The following is a 20618-nucleotide window of genomic DNA, read 5'->3' as shown; positions in this document are numbered from 1 at the left end:
CATCTCTCTACATCAAAAGTGAAAACGTCTACAAGCATATTTGGGGATAATCAAGTCTCTCTATCGACATTCAATGGAGAAAATTACCAAAATGATCTTAGATCTATTGCACTTATACCGATTCAATCCTAAACCTTTCAATTTGACTAATTTAGTCTTAAATTGTTTAATTGTGCTAACTTAGTCCTTAAATGATTTGCCAATTTAATTGGTTGAAAATCACTGATGTGGCAATCTAGTCAATGCCAAACGTCTTATGGCATAACTGACGCTAATGCAGTAATTTTTTGAATTTAATATTATTTTTTCTTTTTCTTCCATTCTTAAGCCGGCAAGGTCATTGCCCAACCCTAGTCGGCCATAGTCAAGGGTCGACGATCCTCACTTGATCTGGACAAGGGTGTCGCGGCCTAGAGCTGGAAAAGAAAGAGAAGGAAAAATAAATTAGAAAAATATGTCACGTAAGATGTCTAGCACTAACTAAACCACTAGTTAGGGGTTTCGGCCAAAATTGACTAGAATGACTGAATTAACAAATCGTCAAAAGGTTTATGAATAAATTGACACAATTAAAATATTTAAAATTAAACTGAAAATTTTAGGACTAAATTAGCCAAATTAAAAAGTTTAGAACTAAATTAGTGTAAGTGTAATAAATTCAAAATACTTTTTGGTAATTTTCCTAACATTCAACATGGATGTCCGCACCATCATATTGATTTTCGTATCTAAAGGCGTTGAAACTTTTACTGAGTTATCTTCCTCGTTGTGTAAAAGCAACCAGGAATAATTTTGATTCCTCCAGTTCTCCACTCGCCTTCCCCTTGATTCGCACTCAGCGCACCTCATTCCAAATCCATCCCCTGTTTTGAAATGGTTCTCGAGTCTTGACTATGAACAGCCAAAAAAACACCCACCTTCTTGACATTTTCCTGATGCTCCCGTTTTCCATTAGGGTCCCCACAATTATTGAAATACGTATACTCTTTAGCGCCAGATATGTCATAGAAAGACAAGAACAGGCGTGCCATACCATAACCATATGGTCCATACCATACGTTCGTCTGTTGTTTTTACCGTAAAAGAAAGAAGAGGCAGGAACCTCCCACCGTACGTGTCGGCTTCGCTCCCGGCGGTCACCTACCTCGATGTCCTCGAATCGTGTATATTCGCAATCCCGAATAATTAAATAACGTACTCGGAAAAGAAAAAAAGGCAAATTAAAATAACGTGGGAATTAGATCTCCCTCCTTATAAACACGCTGCCCCCGTTCAACGCACTCGCCACCCACCATTCAAATCCCCCTCTCTTCTCCCCCTCCCTGCTCCCTTCAACCGCTGCTCGGGCTCGGGCTGTTCGTTCGGCTCCATGGCCTTCCGACTGTCCTCCCCGCCCTCCTCCGCCGCCGCGGCGGAGGCGTGGAAGTGGCTGGGCTTCGTGACGGCGGTGTGGGTGCAGGCCATCTCCGGCAATAACTACACCTTCTCCAACTACTCCGACGCCCTCAAGTCCCTCATGGGCCTCACACAGCTCCAGCTCAACAACCTCTCCGTCGCTAAGGACGTCGGCAAGGCCTTCGGCCTCCTCGCCGGCCTCGCCTCCGACCGGCTCCCGACGCCGGTGATCCTGCTCATCGGGTCGGTCGAGGGGCTGCTGGGCTACGGGGCGCAGTGGCTGGTCGTCAGCCAGCGGATCCAGCCCCTCCCGTATTGGCAGGTAAACCACACGCACCGCCCAATCGATGTTTCAGAGAATATTTTCCGAGATGATGCTCCGTGTTGCCCTAAAAACGACCCTAACATATATGGCTTCTTCCTTTTTTGCCTTAAATTGAGATTTTTGGAGTTTTTTTGGCTTTTCTTAGTGCTTAGTGCACTCAATATCGAAGATTTCTCTGTGGGTAGCGGGAAAAGGTTCTTCCCTCATTAAATCGATATTTTCAAGTCATACATGATAAACTTCTATTCTTTAATTGAAAATTTTATTTAGTGTATCTTAGGCCATTCTTTTATTATTGTATTTTGTATTGCTTTAACGTAGAAGAGAACTTTTCCCTCGAGGGTATTGAACTTGTGGGCAAAGCATTGCCCAGTTTGCCCCAGTCTGTGTTTGCTTAGGAAACAAGCTTTCTCTTCGCCTCTAATAATAAATATTATTCCAATTGGACAAAGGTAGGAATGAGCACAACAAGGCAGGGGAATTCCCCCTTTTGCCCCTGTTTATGTTTTTCCCACTTTGATATTCACGATATACCGGTTGACCTAACTCGAAAAAGAAAATTAAAAAAAAATGAAAGAAAGAGAAAGGAAAACCTGCTGACAATCCACGTTTTCGCCCGTCACTGAACCGCTCGGGGTTGTATGGGGACAGATGTGCATCTTCCTGTGCATGGGAGGGAACAGCACAACGTGGATGAACACGGCGGTCCTCGTCACCTGCATCCGCAACTTCCGGCGCAACCGCGGCCCCGTCTCCGGCATCCTCAAGGGCTTCGTCGGCCTCAGCACCGCCATCTTCACCGACATCGCCGCCGCCCTCTTCTCCTCCTCCCCTCCTCCTTCCTCCTCCTCCTCTCCCTCGTCCCCTTCGCCGTCTGCCTCTCCGCCGTCCTCTTCCTCCGCGAGTCCCCTCCTCCCGCCCCCGCCACCGCCGCCGCCGCCCCCGAGGACCCCAAGGACGAGCCCCGCTACTTCGGGGCCTTCAACGCGGTGGCCGTCGCCATCGCCGTCTACCTGCTCACGTTCGACGTGACCGCCCCCCACGGTCCCGCCTTCTCCCGCGTTTTCGCCGCCGGCCTCCTCGTGCTCCTGGCCTCGCCGCTGGCCGTGCCGGCGTACTGCTTCTTGAAGAGCTTGACCCCCTCGGGGGCCCCTCTCTCGGGGCTCCGACATGGAGAAGCAGCCGGGCCTGGGCGACCTCGCCGAGCCGCTGCTGAGGCAGGAGGTCGTCCCGGAGAGCCAGCAGAAGCCGGAAGTCGTGGAGGAGGCGGCGGCGGTGGAGAAGAGGAGGCCGGCGATCGGAGAGGACCACACGATATTCGAGGCGATGAGGAGCGTGGATTTCTGGATCCTGTTCGTATCGTTCTTGTGCGGCGTGGGGACTGGGCTGGCGGTGATGAACAACATGGGGCAGATGGGGTTGGCCTTGGGCTACGCCGACGTGTCCATGTTCGTCTCCTTGACCAGCGTCTGGGGATTCTTCGGCCGGATCGGGTCGGGTTCTCTGTCCGAATACTTCCTCAAGTAAGTTCCCTGCCCCCCCCGTTCCGCTCCCTGTCACTTTATGGTCTCATTAAATTCTAAATCCATGAAAAACCCTCAATTTAACTTTTTCATTAATAGTTTATTAATGTAATTTTCGCTCAAATTGGTCGGCTATTGGTGTCGACCGTATCTGGGGGAAAGATTTTCGGGGTCTGTGTCCGAATTTATCAAAATGGGCACGTCGCTTTAAAGTTGCTTTCGACTAGTATCTTCATTTTTCGCTCTAGTAACAGCCCGATCCGCACCAACTCTTACCATACGTCACGTCACCTTGGCAGTTGAATTACTGTCTAATCCCTTGTTATGCATACCGACCAGATAAAAGAGCCACACGTTCTTGCAATGCAGATTGATTCTTATGAGTTTTAAGGTTTCCCAGTGATCTCATGGCTTGTTCGATGTCGTTCTTTTCAGGAAAGCCGGAACTCCAAGACCACTCTGGAACGCGGCGTCCCAGATCCTGATGGCTGTTGGCTACGTGATCCTGGCCATGGCACTGCCTGGCTCCCTATACATTGGCTCCATCGTGGTCGGCGTCTGCTACGGCGTCCGCCTGGCAGTCACAGTCCCCACCGCCTCCGAGCTGTTCGGGCTTAAGTACTACGGCCTCATCTACAATGTCCTGATCCTGAACCTCCCGCTCGGCTCGTTCCTCTTCTCCGGACTCCTCGCCGGCCTGCTGTACGACGCGCAGGCGACCAGCACAGCCGGGGGCGGGAACACCTGCGTGGGGCCCCACTGCTACCGGCTCGTGTTTGTGGTCATGGCTATTGCCTGTGTCGTGGGGTTCGGGTTCGACGTGCTGCTTGCCGTGAGGACCAAGAAGGTCTACGCCAAGATCTATGCCAGCAAGAAGTCGAGGAGAGTGGGATCTGATGGTCAATGATGACGTTAGTAATTCGATAGGCTGCTACGGTTGTAGGGCAAGGGACTGTATTCTATTCCTGGGTTACTTTTTCTTTGGCCCAGTGATAAGTTTATAGAAAGAGAATATGCAGATTCTCTGGAGAAAGAACCTTAGGTCAGCCCACAGTTTTACAACCTTCATATGATATTTGGAGGGGCCCTAAAAGGCGTAAGGAGCTGCCTGCTAAGCAGTCGTACTGTGCAATTCTTTTTAAGGGTCTAGGTCCACAAATTTTTAGTATGATTTGCTGATCTTCCTAATTAATTGGAGAATCTCTCCATTTCATGCTATTGCTTTGGTTGTCTACCCAGAAAAGGAAAAGAATATCCAAATCCATGTCCAGACAGGCCATTTAGAATGCAATTCTTGAAACACACGCCTATGTTTTCTTGCCTGATTCTTCATTTGGAGACTCTAAATGGCGCGCCATGGTCTCACTCCTGTCTAAGGGGCAATCGTCCTCTGTAGTAATCATGCTCAGACCGGCGTGAGACCCCGACGAATTCGAATATGACCAGAAGGCAGCAGATGAAGAGGACATCTATGTACAAAATTGGTTGCGGAACTTTGTGGTTCCACTAGCTACAGGCAAAATTAAGAGTCAACTTTAGCTTGCAGGATACAAGAACGGAGACCCTTCTTCGTCTAGGCGGCGAAATGCTCCTGATAAAAACCTCTTCGAGATGATTTACCTGCCTGGAAGTGTCCAGGCTAATAATGTCAGTCACGGGGGTCATAAATATGGCCAGAAGAGGATAACTGATGTTAGAACAGATATGGCAAAACCCCAAGCGAATTGCACTTGCAGCAGACCTGAAAATGAAGCGCCACTTGCATACTTGCTCATGAGGTACAGAGTCGTCTTGTTCACCAGAGGTAGTAGCTTTGCCGATTCTTTGCGTGCGGTCAGGACCTTTTGGCTGCATATTCATGCCACATCGTTGGTAAAAGACTCATCAGTGAATTGAGAAGGTAACAAGTTGACAGGTTGAACATGACTTGATTGAACCAGTGTGGCATTATGAAACAAAGATGAAAGAGTTCTGGAATCCTTAAGAGTATAATTATCACATTCTAAGCACACACAACAGTAGTCATCGAGGGTGGAGAGATGCTTTTAAGAAGGCCAATGATCTGCATGGGAACCAATTGCTTCTTGTTTAACCAGTGAACCTTTAATCCAACGGTAACATACTGGCTGAGTATAATAATTGCCTCTCATAATTCAATCAAAATTAGCCTCTTGCTCTTTTACCTTGTAAAGCTGGCCTCAGAAGCTACCACAAAAGGTTTTCAAAGACATGATCTTTAGGGGAATATTGTAGCTTTAAACCTGGCTAAGATGAACCATTTGCAATAATGACGGACAGACACAGTGAAACTCTAGCCATTCTGTATCTAAACACGATAAACAATATATGAGAGCTTTGAAGCATGATCATGGCTATATAGAACTAGATTGTCATTGCATATTCCAGAGTTTCTTCTCCATATGAGTAAGAAGACACACAAGTTATAATGGCAGAGGGAAAAGGAAACATGTTAACCAAAGGAAACATAGATAACCTCTCATTTACTCAAAGCAGAACTTACAAGCCCCTACATCAGACAAATTGTTTAGAAAACCTGTTTTCTTATTTTCACCTAAATTTCACAGACACGACTTAAATTATGACTTGTGACAATCCACTGCTATAACTCTTCGACCAACAGCATTACCCTTAATCTAGCCCATAGAAGGCTGCATCTACATGTAGAACAAACAACTTCTCGATGACAAATATGATATTTTGCTGAATCTGCTGAGCACAATACAGTTAATTCTACCACGAATCACTACCTATAACTACGATAGCACTGTTGACAGTGTATTTCTGTTTACATAGGGAGGATTCACAATATTAAAAGTGCACATCATCAATCCAACATCTTTAAAAGCCTTTTAGACAATCAACTAGACATAAAAAGGGATCCTAACGTCATTGACTCTCTTGCTTGGTGTTCCTGTAATCTAATTCCTAGAAATTCGGGCCATTAGTTTAAAGTTTGATTCACTTTAGATGAACTATAAACATAAGCACGGCTACAACTACAGTAGTAAGCTGAAGAAGCAGTGGGGACAGAATAGCGGGAGCATAGACATTTCTTCATGCTGACAAACTAGCAACGCTGAAGAATGGACAAGATTTATACGTCAATCGCGATGACTCCATCTTACATTTCGATGCCCATGTGCAAGCGTTTTACATAATTAGAGCTGCTTTGATTGAAAAGAATTTTAGGTCTGGTTTCACTCAAAAAAGCATGAGTTGAGTCACTTCAAAAGCCTCGTGATGGAAGTCTAAGAATTACTTAACTAGTTGTTTCCTATGACTTCTGTGGATATCTCAGTGAATCGCACTTACTACAGTTTAATGCCCAGAGAAATTCAGATTTTCATAAATTTTTCAAGTAGCGGAACAAGCTGATCAACTTTGGCTTAAATTCTCTGAGAAAAAACACCAAAGTCACACCGTTTTTTCTGCCGTAAGTATAAGCAGAGTTGCTATCAAACATTTTTTCATAGACGGTGAGATTGATGTCATCTCAAACTTGATCTTCATCACACAACAATCTTACAGTCATGATGGAACCATGATTGGATCATACAGCTTGATGCCACTAAGCCGAAGACATGGCTTCTATATGATGCAAAAAGAACTTCATAAAACCCATCTCCCCACTTCACCTCTCAGGTGAAGAAAGCTACACTTTTGCAGCTCAAACCAAATAGAAAATAGACAATAACCTTGAGTAATCAAGAATGCATCTCCACTGTGACACTCTCACGCTAGTGTCACATTCTCATCCCAGAAATATACTATTTTCTCAAAATGCTCCCATTTCAAATGCGAAAAAACACCATCTATCATCATAGCACAAGTTAATGAAATCAATTGATAGCAGGCTAGAAACTTTAGAAACAGCAGGCGAAAGCAAAACCGAAGCTGTGCAAAATTCACCTGGTGTAAGGCAAGGGACAGAATATGATGATATAGTCCGCCCCGGCACACGTGTAAGTGCTCGTCTTGTCGTCGTACGCGTAGCTATATGAGCGTGGGCAAGCGTTCTTGAAGAAAAGCGAATACGGAGACGGCTGACACGTGTCGGGCGTCGCGTACGGGCCGCTGCAGCAATACTGCGGGTCGCCGAACGCCTCGCACGCGCTCCGGCACGCCACGGCCCTCCCCGTCCCGTTCCCGCTCGCCACTTTCAGCTGCGCGGGGCACGCGCCGTTCAGGTCCACCAGGCACCCGGTGGCGCTGCACCCGCCTCTCTTCCCGCCCCGCGCCACCACGAGCATGGGGAGGTTGTACCCGTCCACCAGGCTGACGTCGTAGAAGTCGAGCCCGTCGGCGCCGTTGAGTGTGAACTCGGCGAGGGTGGCCGGCGGCTTGGCGCCGCCGCCGCCGCACTCCACCTCCCCGGAGCCGCAGTCCCCGGTGCCGCAGGCGAACCGGCCCTGGGAGTCCCGGCCGCAGAGGGTCCGGCCCCAGATCCGGCCGGACCAGGACCTGGGCAGGGGGACGGTCCGGGAGGCGCCGCTGGGGAGAGCGAAGCCGGTGGTGGGGAGCTGGGCCGTGTTGGCGCCGGAGAGCAGGCCGGGCCAGACGGTGTGGCGGCACTTGTTGACGATCTTGAAGGACGTCGAGTGCACTCCTGCGAGCGCGCATCATAATTCACAAATTGCAGGAACAAATCAAGAGAAGGGTCGGGCGGAATTTGCATAACGATGCGAGGGACGTGAAAAAGGCAGCTCCTTGAATTTGGGTTTTCCATGTTTTTACCTGACAGGAGACAGAGGACGGCGACGGCGACGGCGACGGCGAGGAGGCGATCCATTGGGAAGAGCTCTTTGCGCGCTCAAAGACTGCACAGTTTCGGAGTCCGGAGGAAAACGAAAACAGAAGATTCTGGGCTGGGCGTCGCTGTCACTCAAAGAACTTTACTTTTCTGGAGTGGAGGAGAGAACTGAACTCATCAGCATAACTGCACTTGCTGAACAATTTAAACTTTTAAAATTGATATTATAAAACGAAAAAAAAAAAAGAACAACTCAAATTAATACATGACAAATTTATACTGAACTAATCTAATCCCCAATTGATATATCCGTAAAAAATTTACCCTTCATTAATTCTTCCGTAAAATTTTACCAAAATAATTCTGTCCACCTAAGAAGTTATGGACGTGGAATTTGCTTCAGCAAATTGAGGCCTATACGCAGACTTAAGGAAATTTTGCTTTGGGATTTTATCTTCTATATTGTTACTTGTACTAATTAATGATTTTTCGTTGTGTTAATTCAATTTAATGAAAGCTAATAAATATTAAATTTATCATAAATATATCAATTTAAAATTTTTGATGAATTTTTCATAAATATACTAATTTAGTTTTTTTATATGATATTAACCTAACTTTTATATCAAGTGTATTTATGCTTAATTACGATGCAAAATTTATTTTCTCAAGACCACCTTCAAGAGCCACGGCCGACATGGCCGAAATGAAAAGGCTCCGCCCGACAGCGAAATTAATAAATTAAAAAGTTAGCGGGGGACATTTCTTAGAAATATCGGGGAAAAAGAAGGCCATTGCATAGTCTAATAAGTTAAAGGGTTAAAGTATCTATTATTGCAGCATCGCGAAAATGACTTTTGCTCTCGGTGACATTTGCTACCAAAGTACGCCCGCCACGCCACATTGCTTGAAGGATCAGCTACCGCCTGGACCACTCTCCGTCTGTTTCAGTAAAGATTCTTTTGCACATCCAGTGACCGCGGTATCTGCGCGAGCCTTTAACCGAACCGGATCGCTCCGGTTCGGCTCGACTTCGTGATGGCTCGGGGACCCTTCTTGGCAGACCGGGTTTGCTATCTGCAATTGCCAGAGAGCCCAGTCTACGAAGCCCATTTTTTTTTTAAAATGGGAGAGGCTCATGAACGACGCTGGCGGAAGCCATGAAAAACAAAGCAAAAGAGGCTTCAACTCCCTTTTCGTATCGTGAGAAAAATCCACTTTACATAGATAAATTGCGTGATGCTTGTGGTTGTTTACTGTAGGAGAGGAGTCGATGGGCAAACGACATGGTCGGCTAGAGTCGCGGTCCTCGTGTTTTGTCTTGGAGCTAGTTGGAGCCATCTCTCGCATCACGAGATGCTGCATAGAAAAGGGAAACCGATGCTGGGTATACAGCACAGAAAACGATTTTTGTCATTAGTAAAATTCCATGTGAAAATACAGCTACTCAACGCCAAATGATAATCAGTACGTTTGATGACATTAACTAAATCTAACTGAAAATATCTAATCAAGTAAAAGATTTTCTAAATGTGTTCGATAAAAGATTTAGCCGATCTCACTTTAGGCGTATCGTCTCACTCTTGCTATCTATTGGAAGATATTATTTGTTACACGAGAAATCTTAATTGTATAATCCCCTCAATGTTAAACCTGCTCTTCTCGAGTTTTCAACCTGGAAGATGCCCATGAAATTAGGTACTCATGGTTAGTGACCTCATCTGAATCATAACTTACTGAGATCAGAGATTATTCTGCGAAGTGGAGAGGTGCAACCGCCTACGAGTCGGGAGAGGAGCAGGGGCACGATCAAAAATATTCGTGGTCGGTCAGGCGGTCGTAATTATGTTCCTCACGGTTCAGCAATGGGGCAAACACGTAATTATGTTCCTCGCAGTTCAGCAATTGGGCACGAACACGACAGATTTGGCGCACTAAATAGACATGTTGGGACACTCTATTCATGAAATGTTACTAATGACCTCATACCGATCGCCACCAGGACCGCCGCTCTACCCTACCGTGCCTCCGCGGTCCCATCACCCTCATGGTAACCCGAATTCCACGAAAGTCTCCAATTCAACGAGACAACGACATCCTAGGCTTCGGCTTGCACCAAGGGGGCCTCGTAACATCGATCAAGGCCCATCTCATAATCACGACTACTGAAAGATAGGGCAAAACAAGAGATATCGATAAGATTTTGGAGACTCGAGTAGCTTTCACCGTAGATATCGTTCTCTTTTTCCCTCTTTTCAACAACAGATTAGAAAGCACATCTCTTCACGCTCGGGAATATTCTGGGTCGAACGTGAAGCCACGCCGTACTTAAATAATACATCTTTCCGAGGGCTTTTACTGTGCAAATATAGGTAGGAAGCCAAATGACGAGAGGACAAGAACTCGAACTAGACTAAATCGCCATCCACCGCATTCAATTAAAAGGTGGGACAGAGAAGATCGACAGAGAGAGAGAGAGAGAGGGGACTCGAATCCGACTCACTCCCAAGTCCCCCTGCCCTCGCGCTATCAAATGCCCAAACGCCATCCACGCATTAACTACGGTCCTACCTAATCAGCCACAGTTACGAAACGTCCCCCTTTCCCCCCAAGTCAAAATCTCAACTTCTCGCCCATACCAAGTTCAATCACTGTAGCCACAAGCGGAAAAAGATGGGACGGACTGGCCCGACCCCCACTAGTCAATAAAGCAGAGCGGGAGCGGAGCGCACACTGGCCCCCCACGAAACAGAGTGCGTTTCCTATAATTGGTGAGCTTCTAATGCTCTGGCGACATTCCCGTAAATGTATGTATCTCCTCCATTTACTCGGCGCCCATGTTGTCGCGACTCTCGCTACCAGCAATAATAATGGCGTCGAAATCCAAAATGGGTATTCTACCAGTCCGCCATAATCACACCCCCACATAAACGCACTTCGCATCCAGATAGAAACACGGGACGAAATTTCTTGTCGATTAGATGGTGCATTCAAAAGGACCTAACCTACACACCAATTTCGAGTTCCGCTTTCGACCCTACAGGGACCAACATCATCATCGCATCACCACGCCCAACAGCATTTAACCAAAAATGAAAAGATGATTTTGGCAAGAGAAAAAAACACGAGTCCTAAACACAACAACAATGTTGTCACATGAAACGCATGCAGAGCATTAAACCCAGAAAAAAAAATGAAAGACCTAAGCAGCAAAAGTCACGCGCACACAACCGAAGGGATAGAGATGTAAATAGAGGAGAGTCGGACTCGGGGGCCGAAGACGAGCTCCGTTCGGGCGAGATTTACTCGCCGCCCTGAGGACACTCCCTCGCGAAATGCCCTGGCTCTCCACACTTGAAGCAGTTCCCTCCTCCTCCGCCGCCGCCGCCGCCGCCGCCGCCGGATCCTCCGTACCGGCCGCCGCCGCCGCCTCCTCCGCTGCCCTGGTAGCAGTCCCTCGCCAGGTGCCCGGTCTCCCCGCAGTTGTAGCAAGCACCCCCTCCCCCGCCGCCGCCGCCGCCGCCGCCGTAGCCGCCGCCGCCGCCGCCGTACCCGCCCCCTCCGTAACCCCCGCCGCCTCGCCCACCCCTGCTGCCGTACCCGCCACCGCCGCCGCCGTACCCTCCGCCTCCTCCATACCCACCGCCCCGCGACCGCCCCTGCCGCCTCCTCCTCCGCCGCCTCCGCCGCGGGTGCTGCCCTGGACGTTGGCCCCGTCGGGTCCGGTGACGTCGACGGCCTTGGTGCGGCCCCCGTCGGACTCGATCTGGAACTCGACGGACTCGCCGTCGCCGAGGCTGCGGAAGCCCTCGGTGCGGATGGAGGACTGGTGGACGAAGAGGTCGTCGCCGCCGTCGTCGGGGGTGATGAAGCCGAACCCCTTCTGGTCGCTGAACCACTTGACCTTCCCGGTGAGCCTCTCCCCCATCTCGCCGAAACCCTAGAACCTCACAACCCTCCTTCGCACAGAGAGAAAAAGAACACACCTCCCCCACGACCCCCTCTCTCTCTCTCTCTCTCTCTCTATCTTCTCTCTCCTCTGCGAAAGCGAGAGAGTTTTTTTCCTCTTTTTCTGCCACAGCGTGAGCAGGGGGGGCGCTTCAATATATACAAAAAAGAAATGTTTTAGGGGAGAGCGACGCGGCACGAGGCGGGGAGGAGAGAGAGAGAGAGAGAGAGTGGGGGAGTGTGTGTAATTAAGAAATTGCCCTTTCCCGGGATGCTCTCGCGGGGCCCGCCCCGGTGCCCTTTTTGGGGAATCCCCAACGACGGCGAGAATTGCGTGAACTTTTCTGATCCAACGGTCGGGGCGTCGTGTCAGAGCGGACCTCCCCTCAGGAGATTTGCGCGCAAGTTGAATAGGTCAAAGCGAAAGCTCTTCATTTTCCCTTTTCTTTTTCTCTTTTTTCTTTTCTCGGATTTTGCTGAAAAGACCATTTCGTCCATTTCTTCGAGATTCTCTCTTGCGTTGGGCAATTTTCTCTGAATTTCTTCGATTATGATTTCTTCAAAGTGTAGATATGGAAAATTACATAATATGAATGTTTTCTTTTGGTACTTTTGGAGATCTAATCAATCATATACCAACGGTATGTTTTTAGGGATACTTATTCAATGCAACTGATCATGAATACACGTTATGAGAATAAAATTCAATAGGCGCGCCGTATGATCCTCTACCAATTAAATTAACGGCTCAGATCATGACATGAATTATCCTAGAGAATGAACGGAAAAAAGGTCGATTATAGGACAACCAATGCGTAACGCTTGACTAGACTAAACATAGGAGAGGAAAATCAGTTCCAATCATGAGATGTCTCATAAAATACCAAAGTGGTGGGATGCTAATGTTCAATTTGGTAATATTTCTATTTTTCATAATTTATGTTCTTTCATTTTCTTAAACAAAAAAAAAGAATAGAAATATGTTTAGTAAGGTTAATTAAATTTTTGATTCCCTGAAATAAAAAGTGGTTGGGGAATAGATTTGGAACAAAACAATAAATAAATAAATAAAGTAATTTATTGTTTTGGAAACAATTTATAAAAATGAATTATTTTTTCTTTCTCTTTTTTTTTTTCTTCATTTCTTCTTCTTTGCTAGCTACCACCCCCATTGCCACTAGTCAACTGCCGCCGACTACTAGTCGCCACCCGCCCGTTAACCGACCGTTGCTAATCGTCATCGTTTCCCCTCGCCACCGGAACATAAATTTTGTATAGTTACAAAATACATTATTTCTTGATAAATTATTCCGGAGAATAAAAATAAAAAATAACTATTTTTAAAAATAATTTTTTTCTCGGAACAGAAGCGTTATCAAACGGACCCTAAGTGACTAAATCTAGAAAAGTAACAATGATTGTAGATATTGTTTCCTTTTTTAGATAAATGTAAAATTTTATGTTGGCAAAGTTCGCCTTATTTTTTATCACAAAAAAAAATTGCCTAATTTGCAAGAGATATAGTGCATTGAAGAATGATTGACTGAAATCTACTATAAAAATAACAGTTTACGTTTGACACAAAAAAAATCAAAAATTAAATAATTATAAATTGTTGTAAAGTTCTACTCTTTCAAGAAAAAATAGTGACATTTGTCTTTAAACCCATCATGCGTTTGCAAACACATCATATTTTGCCAAAATACACGTTATATGCATAATCACTTTCAATATCATAGGGAGAATAGGAGATGTCTAAGATAATTATACAGTCAACATTAATGAACTAATACTTGTGTGATTCGACCGAAAGCCATAAAATTGAAATGTGAAACACAAATGAGATAAACTTTTATGATGATATGTTAATTTAGTCATTTTAGCTATTTTTCTTCCTTTTTTTTTTCTTTTATGTTCTCTTGTTTTATTTTTTCCTATTTCCATTTGTTGGTGGTTGAAGCCTTAGGAATTGTTGTCCATGTTAGCACCAGCCACACCACATAAGATGGTCGATACATATGTCAACAATTTATAATATGAATTGACTGGAAATATTATATTGAAAAGTTGTCAAAATGTTTAGGATGAAATCAGCCAAATTAAAAAGCTTAGGACTACATTGATCGCCATACAATAGACTAATGACTCTTTGGACCATTATCCCCCTAAACATGTGGAGATTGTCATGGACCTCACTAAATCAAAACCAAATGCACTCTAGACAAAATTGTAGCACTAAGCTTCTTATAAACATTAGTTGTCTAAGACCCTATTTAACAATATTCTTGAGAACAAGCGATTCTATTATTTTATTTATCGAAACAAAAAAAAAAAAGAAATTCGTTTGATAAATGTTTTATTCTTGAGAATAAAAAACCCGATAATTTCAAAATCAAGTGCAACTTTTTTTCTTATTTTCTCCTTCTCTCTTTTTCTTCCTCTGCTAGCTATTGTTAGTTGCTACCGTTGCCGTTGGTTGTCGATGATCGACTGGGTGAGGTCCAGTGAGCTTATTGAAGGCTTGCCTAGGCCTTGTAGATTTGGGTGAGGTAGAGCCTTGTTGACGGTAAGCTCGCATAGTTGATCATTGGACATTGTCATGGTCTGCGATCAGCCACAAATTAGGAGGAAAAAAAGAAAAAAAGAAAAAAGAAAAAAGAATAAAATTATTAAAATTAAAAGAAAAAAATTAAGAATTTTACTAAACGCATTTCTATCTTGGAAATAGAAATTTTGGATAGTTACGAAGTGCTTTCAAAAACTCATAAATTGTTAAATAAAAAAATCATTTTTGAGTAAATTTTTTTTTCAGAAATAAATTGGTTATCAAGGTCATCCTAAATATCCAAATGCTGTGATAAATTTTATCCATTACTTATTGTAAAAAGGTTACTATGGTAATAGCCTCCATGTCCGTGCTGCCAAACATGCCATAATGCGAGGCCATCTTTTGGAGGATAAACGGGACGTGAGGGCAGGCCGTACCAAATAGCTTTAAAAATTTCCCTTTTTTTTTTTTCCTTTCTCTCTGGGAATTGCAGGCGCAGCATATCATAATCGTCACTGGGAAGAAAGAGATTTTTATCATAACAATTCCAGATATTTAAAAAAAAAGAAGAGATAAAAAGAAAAAATCCGAAAAAGTAGGGGGAAGACCGGTCAAAGGGGTCAAAGGGACGGTCAAACTCGGAAGGGTCTCTCCGGATGGGACTCCTCAATAGTTGTCGTCGTGTTCCTGAAAAGTGGAAGCTTCCATGCGGCTTCGCTGCTCGCTCGAGGTTTGTGTCGGATGCCTTGTGTGAAAATTGATGTTACTTTACGATGCGCAATCTCATGGACGGAGTCATACCCTTCTCGCGCAACATCATTGCTTACTACTAACCAAGCCGCATCTATAAGATTTTTTATTTTTTGGAAAATCTTGTGGACACGCTTTAGACGACCAACATTTCAAAATAAGGCCAACGGCGAAACAAGACTTCGATATGTTGATACAAACACATGATAAGGAATTCGGCCATGCGGTGTTATGCTGGGTGCGCGACTTGACACTCCCGACATACTTTATTGCATGGAATTTGAGTCGTGCGATGTTGCGGCATCGTCGGCATGTGTCCCCTGTAGAATATATGGAATCCCGTTTCCTAGTAGCGCATCGGTCAAATTTCCGAGAGTCTCAGCGGATCTCGTTCGACGGGTGCAACCTATGGTCTAAAAATTTCCATCCCCAAATGCTTTTGGTATGTTCGCTGTTTCCCTCCGTGTTATCAAATGAATAGAAAGGGCGTGGGATGGGATGGTCAAAAAGCACCTTTCGGCCGGTGCAGATTCGGTCCACCACCACAACCGAACACGGCTGTTGCGAAAACCAGGCGGACCGAGCAAAAGCAGAAATGCGCAGCGTCCTCTTTGTCCCCACCGCTCCCTCCCCTCAAGTATGTGTAAAGTACTAGCAGTCCCCAGTTCCTGAAATTTTCTCTTTTGCTTTTTCTGTTTTTCTTTCCGATTTTTTTCTCTTCTTATTTATTTTTCGTGCATTCTCCAGTTTCCAGCGAGGCTTTATAAATGCCCTCGATGCTTCTCTTCATTTATTTCTATTTTTTTTTTATAAAGAAATTCGGTGGACTAGCTGAAGTTTTGGAGATGAATGTTTTTGCACTTTGGGCTCAGCACCAGCAGGATTGGGCTCATTGTAACGGGCCCTCGCCGAAACTAAAGAGGGCTGGACTTGTTTTTTCTCTTACCCGAAAAGCATTCTCAAAAGCTTGCCTGCACCAACTTCCTTTTGGTTTCACTTCTTTTCTTTCGTTTTTGAATTTCGACGGGAAAGCGAAAAAGCAAGATTCTTTCTTTTAGGGAATCCGAACAATAGGACTAGTACCACTTCTTGGTGGTTGTCGGAGGCAAGAGATCTAGAGATGGTTGTTGTCGTCAGCCGGCCTCGCCTTTTGTTTCTCCTTTCCTCTTGACTCACTCTCGGTGATCTCTCTCCCTCTCTCTCCCTCGCCATGATCGTCCCTCTACAACCGCTTCAAATAGTCAGTCCTCAAGCAATGCTGATGGTCAGCATTTCTGGCTCATTCCCAACTCCCATGTTCGCGAGATCTCTCTATCACCCCGTACCAATCCTTACAGACATGATGGATGAAGTAATTTCTTGGGTTTGGTACATTAGGCAGCATCGGGTCCACAAAAGCATCGAGGCTACGAGGGCAGTGGCATTGATATTGCGATGCGACAACACCAAAGTGGTAGTGGCGGAGTCGAGTGGTGGCTTCATTGATGCCATCACATCGATAGGTTGTTCAAGTGGGTTTGAATTGGGCACGGGTCCTATGGGATTCGAGTGGCTAAGAAAACCTTGCTTTATCGTACGGCGATTTCGGTGAATGGAAAAACCATATACAGTTTCTGCGTCGAGCAAGGTGGTGAGACTCGACGACCAGTTGTTGGATAGCTTTTGAATAGACCGAAAGCTAGAAAAGAGAAGGTAAAAGCAAAGGGCATTCCAACAAAAGGAAATTCCAGGACTCTCCGGTCTCTTTGTTGAAGGGCGATTGAATGTGACATATCTATTTTATATACACTTTAACGTCGATCACAGCAGAGACAAACTAAAACCAAAATTTATCCCCGCCCAATTATTTCTAATCTCTCTAAGCATTTCGCTTGTCGTGCAGCTCCCGATCAAATCAATGGAATCCTCTCGACCCCCTGGACTGATAGAGCTCGAGCCGGCTCTTGGCCTCCGGCAGTAGGTCCTTGATTGTGAACTCCTCGTTCAGGTGCGCCTGCTTCGACGACCACTCTAGGACTATGAGCACCTCCTCCTGCGCGAGCGTCTCGCTGTCAGGGACGTGCAGCGCGATGTAGCACAGGAGTATCAATGCTGGGATCTGGACCATCTGTTCCCCGAAGTAGACGAGCTGGATCAAGTGCTTGACGCCCCCCGCGCTGATTACGGCCTTGCAATGGTTGACGTGGAGGAAATTGTCCGCGCACGCAAACTTATTGAGCGCGATGGTGGACTCCATCGAGACCTCGGGCTCTCTCTCGTCAAGCAACTTCACCAACGGGCCGACGATCCTCGTCTCGGTCGCTCGGAACGTCCTCGCCAGGCTGCCCATCGCCTTGATGCAAGTCAGCAGTAGGTGCGACTCACCCTTCTCGATCACCTTCAGCAACTGGTCCACGACGGCCTTGGCGGCCGGGGAGGTCGGCTTGAAGGCGGCGCGCCTCAGCTCCGAGTTCTGCTCGGCCACGGCCGCGATCTCCATCAGCGCCATCGCCGAGTAGGACTGCACGTCTTCGGGGCCCTTCTCGAGCAAGATGGCGAAGCAGAGGAGCGCCCTCGATTCGGTAATGCTCCGGCAAATCCCGACATTCCCCTTGGAGAGCTGCCAAAGGGCCCGAGCGGCCATGGCCTTCATCTGGGCCTTGGTCTCGGGGTCTTCGAACTCTCGCCCCTTGATGCTGTTCCCGGCCAGGGCCACGTTCTGGGCCTGCTGGTGGTGGTGGTGGTGGTGGTGGTGGTGGTGGTGGTGGGGCTTGGTGGCGTTCTGGGAGGTCTTTGCATCGTTGGTACGGTGATTCGGGCTGTGGCCCTGCACCGACGTGGGCGGCTTGGAGTGCGAGGATGTCTGGTGCTTCATGGCCATCGTGTTGGCCACCACATTCTGCATTTGGCTCGTGGTTTCGCTACCTATCGGTTGAGCAATGTGAGCGGCCGGAGCTTGCTTGTCGTGATCGTCTTCCTGCCCGTGCGCATCGCCTTGATTGCTGTTGCTCGCCATCACCACCGAATGTATCGACAGCTTCTGCTTGCTCGCGATGGCGTACTTGCTGTGTTCTTGTACGGTCTCGAACGCCAGATGGCTCACCAGCAACCTGATGACGTTGTTCTGGGCGAAATGGTCCTGGCATTTCGGGTAGTTCATGGCCAGCTCCGACACCGCCCAGGCCACCACGACCTGGACCTTCATGCGGCCTTCCTTGAGGACCTTCGCGAAAACCGAGCACACGCCCGCGTTCACGATTTGCTCGACGCTCTCGGGGTCCCGCCCCAGCAGCCCGATCGCCCGGGCCGCATTCTCCTGCCCTTCCAGTCGCCCTTCCTTGGCGAGCTTCAGCAGCGGCGGCACCCCGCCTTCCTCGATGATCAGCTTCCCGTACCGGTCGTTGTCCCGGGCCAGCGAGACCAACGAGGCGGCCGCGTCGGACCGGTCCTCGACGGAGCCCGTGTAGAGGATCGCGATTTGCTCCCATATCAGGCACAGGATGGGCTCGTTGGAGGCTATCGGCGGGAGGCCCAGGTACTCGTCGTCGCGGTCGTTCGCGGAGGCCGACACCCGCAGGAGCCACGAGACGTCCCCGATCGAGTTCTCCAGCTGCATGGAGGTCTTCCGGAACGCGGCGGCGGGGATGATGGTGAACACGCGCTTCACCAGGCTGTTGCCGCGGCACTTGACCACGAGGGCGAGGGCCTTCTCGAGGACCTGCTCGGTGTCGGCCACGATCCGTCGCGTCGGCCGCTCGTAGAGGTCGTTGCTGGCGCGGGCCGCCTGGCGGAGCAGCGCGGCCAGCTTCTCCGTCTTGGCCTTCACCTCGGCGCAGTCGGCCTTGAACGACGCGTGGACGTCGTCGGCCAACTTGGTCACCTGATCGGCCAGCTGGATCGGCCTGGCGAGGATCTGTTTCACTATATCCGCCATGGCCTGATCAGCGGACTAGAAGGAGAAGAAGAGAAACGCAGAGGGAATCCCGAGATCGATCTCTGGGCAAATTTCGGCTAACTCTCGAGACTCTCGGAAAAAGGTATAAGTTGGGGACCTCTTCTTGGCGACGGTGAGGGACCCAATTGAGAAGGTGTGTTCTTTATAAGTATGCGAATGTGGAGACCACCATCATTCAAGGCGACGATCGAAGCTCGGAAATTGCAAGTTTTGGCCTTTCTTGAAGCGCCCCCCTCAAGATGGTGGTGGCGGTGGTGGTGGGGCTGGGATGGGTTTTGGCTTCGTGCGGCCGGCGGAGGCGTCGGCGGCGGCGGCGCGGGGTGGTGGCTGGCGGTGGTGGGGAGGAGGGAGGAGGAGGAGGAGGAGGGTGAGAATCTTGGTTCTTCCGGGGGTGGTGGGGGGTTAATCGGTCAAACGGGTTTGTCTCTCCAGCTTCCTTCAGACATTAATCTCGAGCTGCCGTTGGACCTTCGGTTATATATAGGAAGTGAATTGGTTGGTCTTAAAAACCCTCTCGGTTGCGATTCCCGGTGCCGGATTCCCCACGCGCTACGGCGCCACGCGATCCCCATCCGACGGCGACGAGGTTCGGTGTGATCCTCCGAATCTCTCGATTGCGGCGTCGGATGGGCGGCGTGGAGGTGCACGCGCTGGGCATGGCGAGTGGGCGAGTGGGCGGTGACGTCCCTTGACGTGATTTCCGCATGGGAATGGAATTTGCCTCGTCACCACCAGCGCCAATCGCTTGCATGCCGTGGGACCCGCGAGAAGTATAAGCACTTTGTAAATTATTGCTGTTCGCCTTCGATGCCTTTATAAAGAAACGTATATAAGATTTACGAATAAATATGTGGGTCAATATTACGAAAAAGTTCCAAATTGGTATACTGTAATAAACTTACTTTAAATAAACCTTCGAATTACCAACCCAAAATTCCTACATTGGTCAACCTAGATAAATTTATCCAAAACTAAATTTTGAATTATCAAAAACCTCAAATTAGTTCATCTAGTGGATTTCCATGTAAACTTATCATATCAATTGAGTTATTGATAGGTATTTTCACGATAAAATTTGATGGAAGCTAATGGAGAATAGCCATGTCAAGAGTGTATCGATTTTGGAGTTATCTAAAAAATCAGTTTGGGTTTAATTTGTCATAAGTATACAAATTTTGGATTTTTGATGACTCAAAAATTAGTTTGTAATCAATTTCTCGTAAATATACCAATTTGAGGTAGTTCATGGTACTAACCCTAAATATTTATGCACTCTCATAATATTTTCTATATTCAAACTTAGGTTGGAAAAATCATGAGTAAAAATAAGAAATAACCGACAAACACAACAAGCAACTTCTAATTATATCTTTTACTTTTGCTCCTAAAGCGATTGAATAAACTAAGGATCTTGCTTCGACCAA

The 20618-nt window shown here is 47.1% G+C and overlaps 4 protein-coding genes across 5 annotated transcripts; 1 reads left to right on the top strand and 3 right to left on the bottom strand.

Moving 5' to 3' along the window:
* The first annotated feature begins 1273 nt into the window (after positions 1-1273).
* On the top strand, positions 1274-4461 carry LOC104418927 (protein NUCLEAR FUSION DEFECTIVE 4). Its single transcript, XM_010030405.3, is given in 5 exon segments — positions 1274-1717; positions 2372-2546; positions 2549-2862; positions 2864-3243; positions 3679-4461. Coding segments are annotated over 5 exon segments (1689 nt in total). The 5' UTR covers positions 1274-1369; the 3' UTR covers positions 4151-4461.
* A 219-nt stretch (positions 4462-4680) lies between these two features.
* LOC104418925 (thaumatin-like protein 1b) lies at positions 4681-8201 on the bottom strand. Of its 2 annotated transcripts, XM_010030404.3 has the most exons (4): positions 7999-8201; positions 7174-7870; positions 4985-5091; positions 4681-4867 (listed from the first exon to the last, which is right to left on the bottom strand). In XM_010030404.3, exons 1-4 carry the CDS (start codon positions 8051-8053, stop codon positions 4860-4862), a joined length of 867 nt encoding a protein of 288 aa, XP_010028706.2. In that variant the 5' UTR covers positions 8054-8201; the 3' UTR covers positions 4681-4859. The 2 variants fall into 2 exon arrangements, with proteins under 2 accessions (XP_010028706.2, XP_010028704.2); XM_010030402.3 differs by having other exon boundaries at positions 4681-5091; positions 7999-8200.
* A 2771-nt stretch (positions 8202-10972) lies between these two features.
* LOC104420573 (glycine-rich protein 2) lies at positions 10973-12103 on the bottom strand. Its single transcript, XM_039301427.1, is given in 2 exon segments — positions 10973-11666; positions 11669-12103. Coding segments are annotated over 2 exon segments (624 nt in total). The 5' UTR covers positions 11943-12103; the 3' UTR covers positions 10973-11316.
* Positions 12104-16976: 4873 nt separating this feature from the next.
* Positions 16977-19514, bottom strand: LOC104418924. The gene has a single exon (XM_010030401.3). The coding sequence runs from the start codon at positions 19171-19173 to the stop codon at positions 17155-17157; it is 2019 nt and encodes a 672-aa protein (XP_010028703.2). The 5' UTR covers positions 19174-19514; the 3' UTR covers positions 16977-17154.
* Between the last annotated feature and the right edge of the window lie 1104 nt (positions 19515-20618).

Source organism: Eucalyptus grandis, chromosome 9 (assembly GCF_016545825.1).
Source record: "Eucalyptus grandis isolate ANBG69807.140 chromosome 9, ASM1654582v1, whole genome shotgun sequence".
NCBI lineage: Eukaryota > Viridiplantae > Streptophyta > Magnoliopsida > Myrtales > Myrtaceae > Eucalyptus > Eucalyptus grandis.
This window is presented reverse-complemented; position numbering and strand designations above follow the sequence as displayed.

Excerpts from the sequence above, each read along its gene's own strand:
- LOC104418925 (XM_010030402.3), bottom strand. The coding sequence starts at position 8,053 with ATGGATCGCCTCCTCGCCGTCGCCGTCGCCGTCGCCGTCCTCTGTCTC. Across the intron at positions 7,871-7,998 it reads CGTCCTCTGTCTCCTGTCAG|GAGTGCACTCGACGTCCTTC; the intron begins GTAAAAACATGG and ends GCGCGCTCGCAG. Across the intron at positions 5,092-7,173 it reads TGTCCCTTGCCTTACACCAG|CCAAAAGGTCCTGACCGCAC; the intron begins GTGAATTTTGCA and ends ATGAATATGCAG.
- LOC104418924 (XM_010030401.3), bottom strand. The coding sequence starts at position 19,173 with ATGGCGGATATAGTGAAACAGATCCTCGCCAGGCCGATCCAGCTGGCC.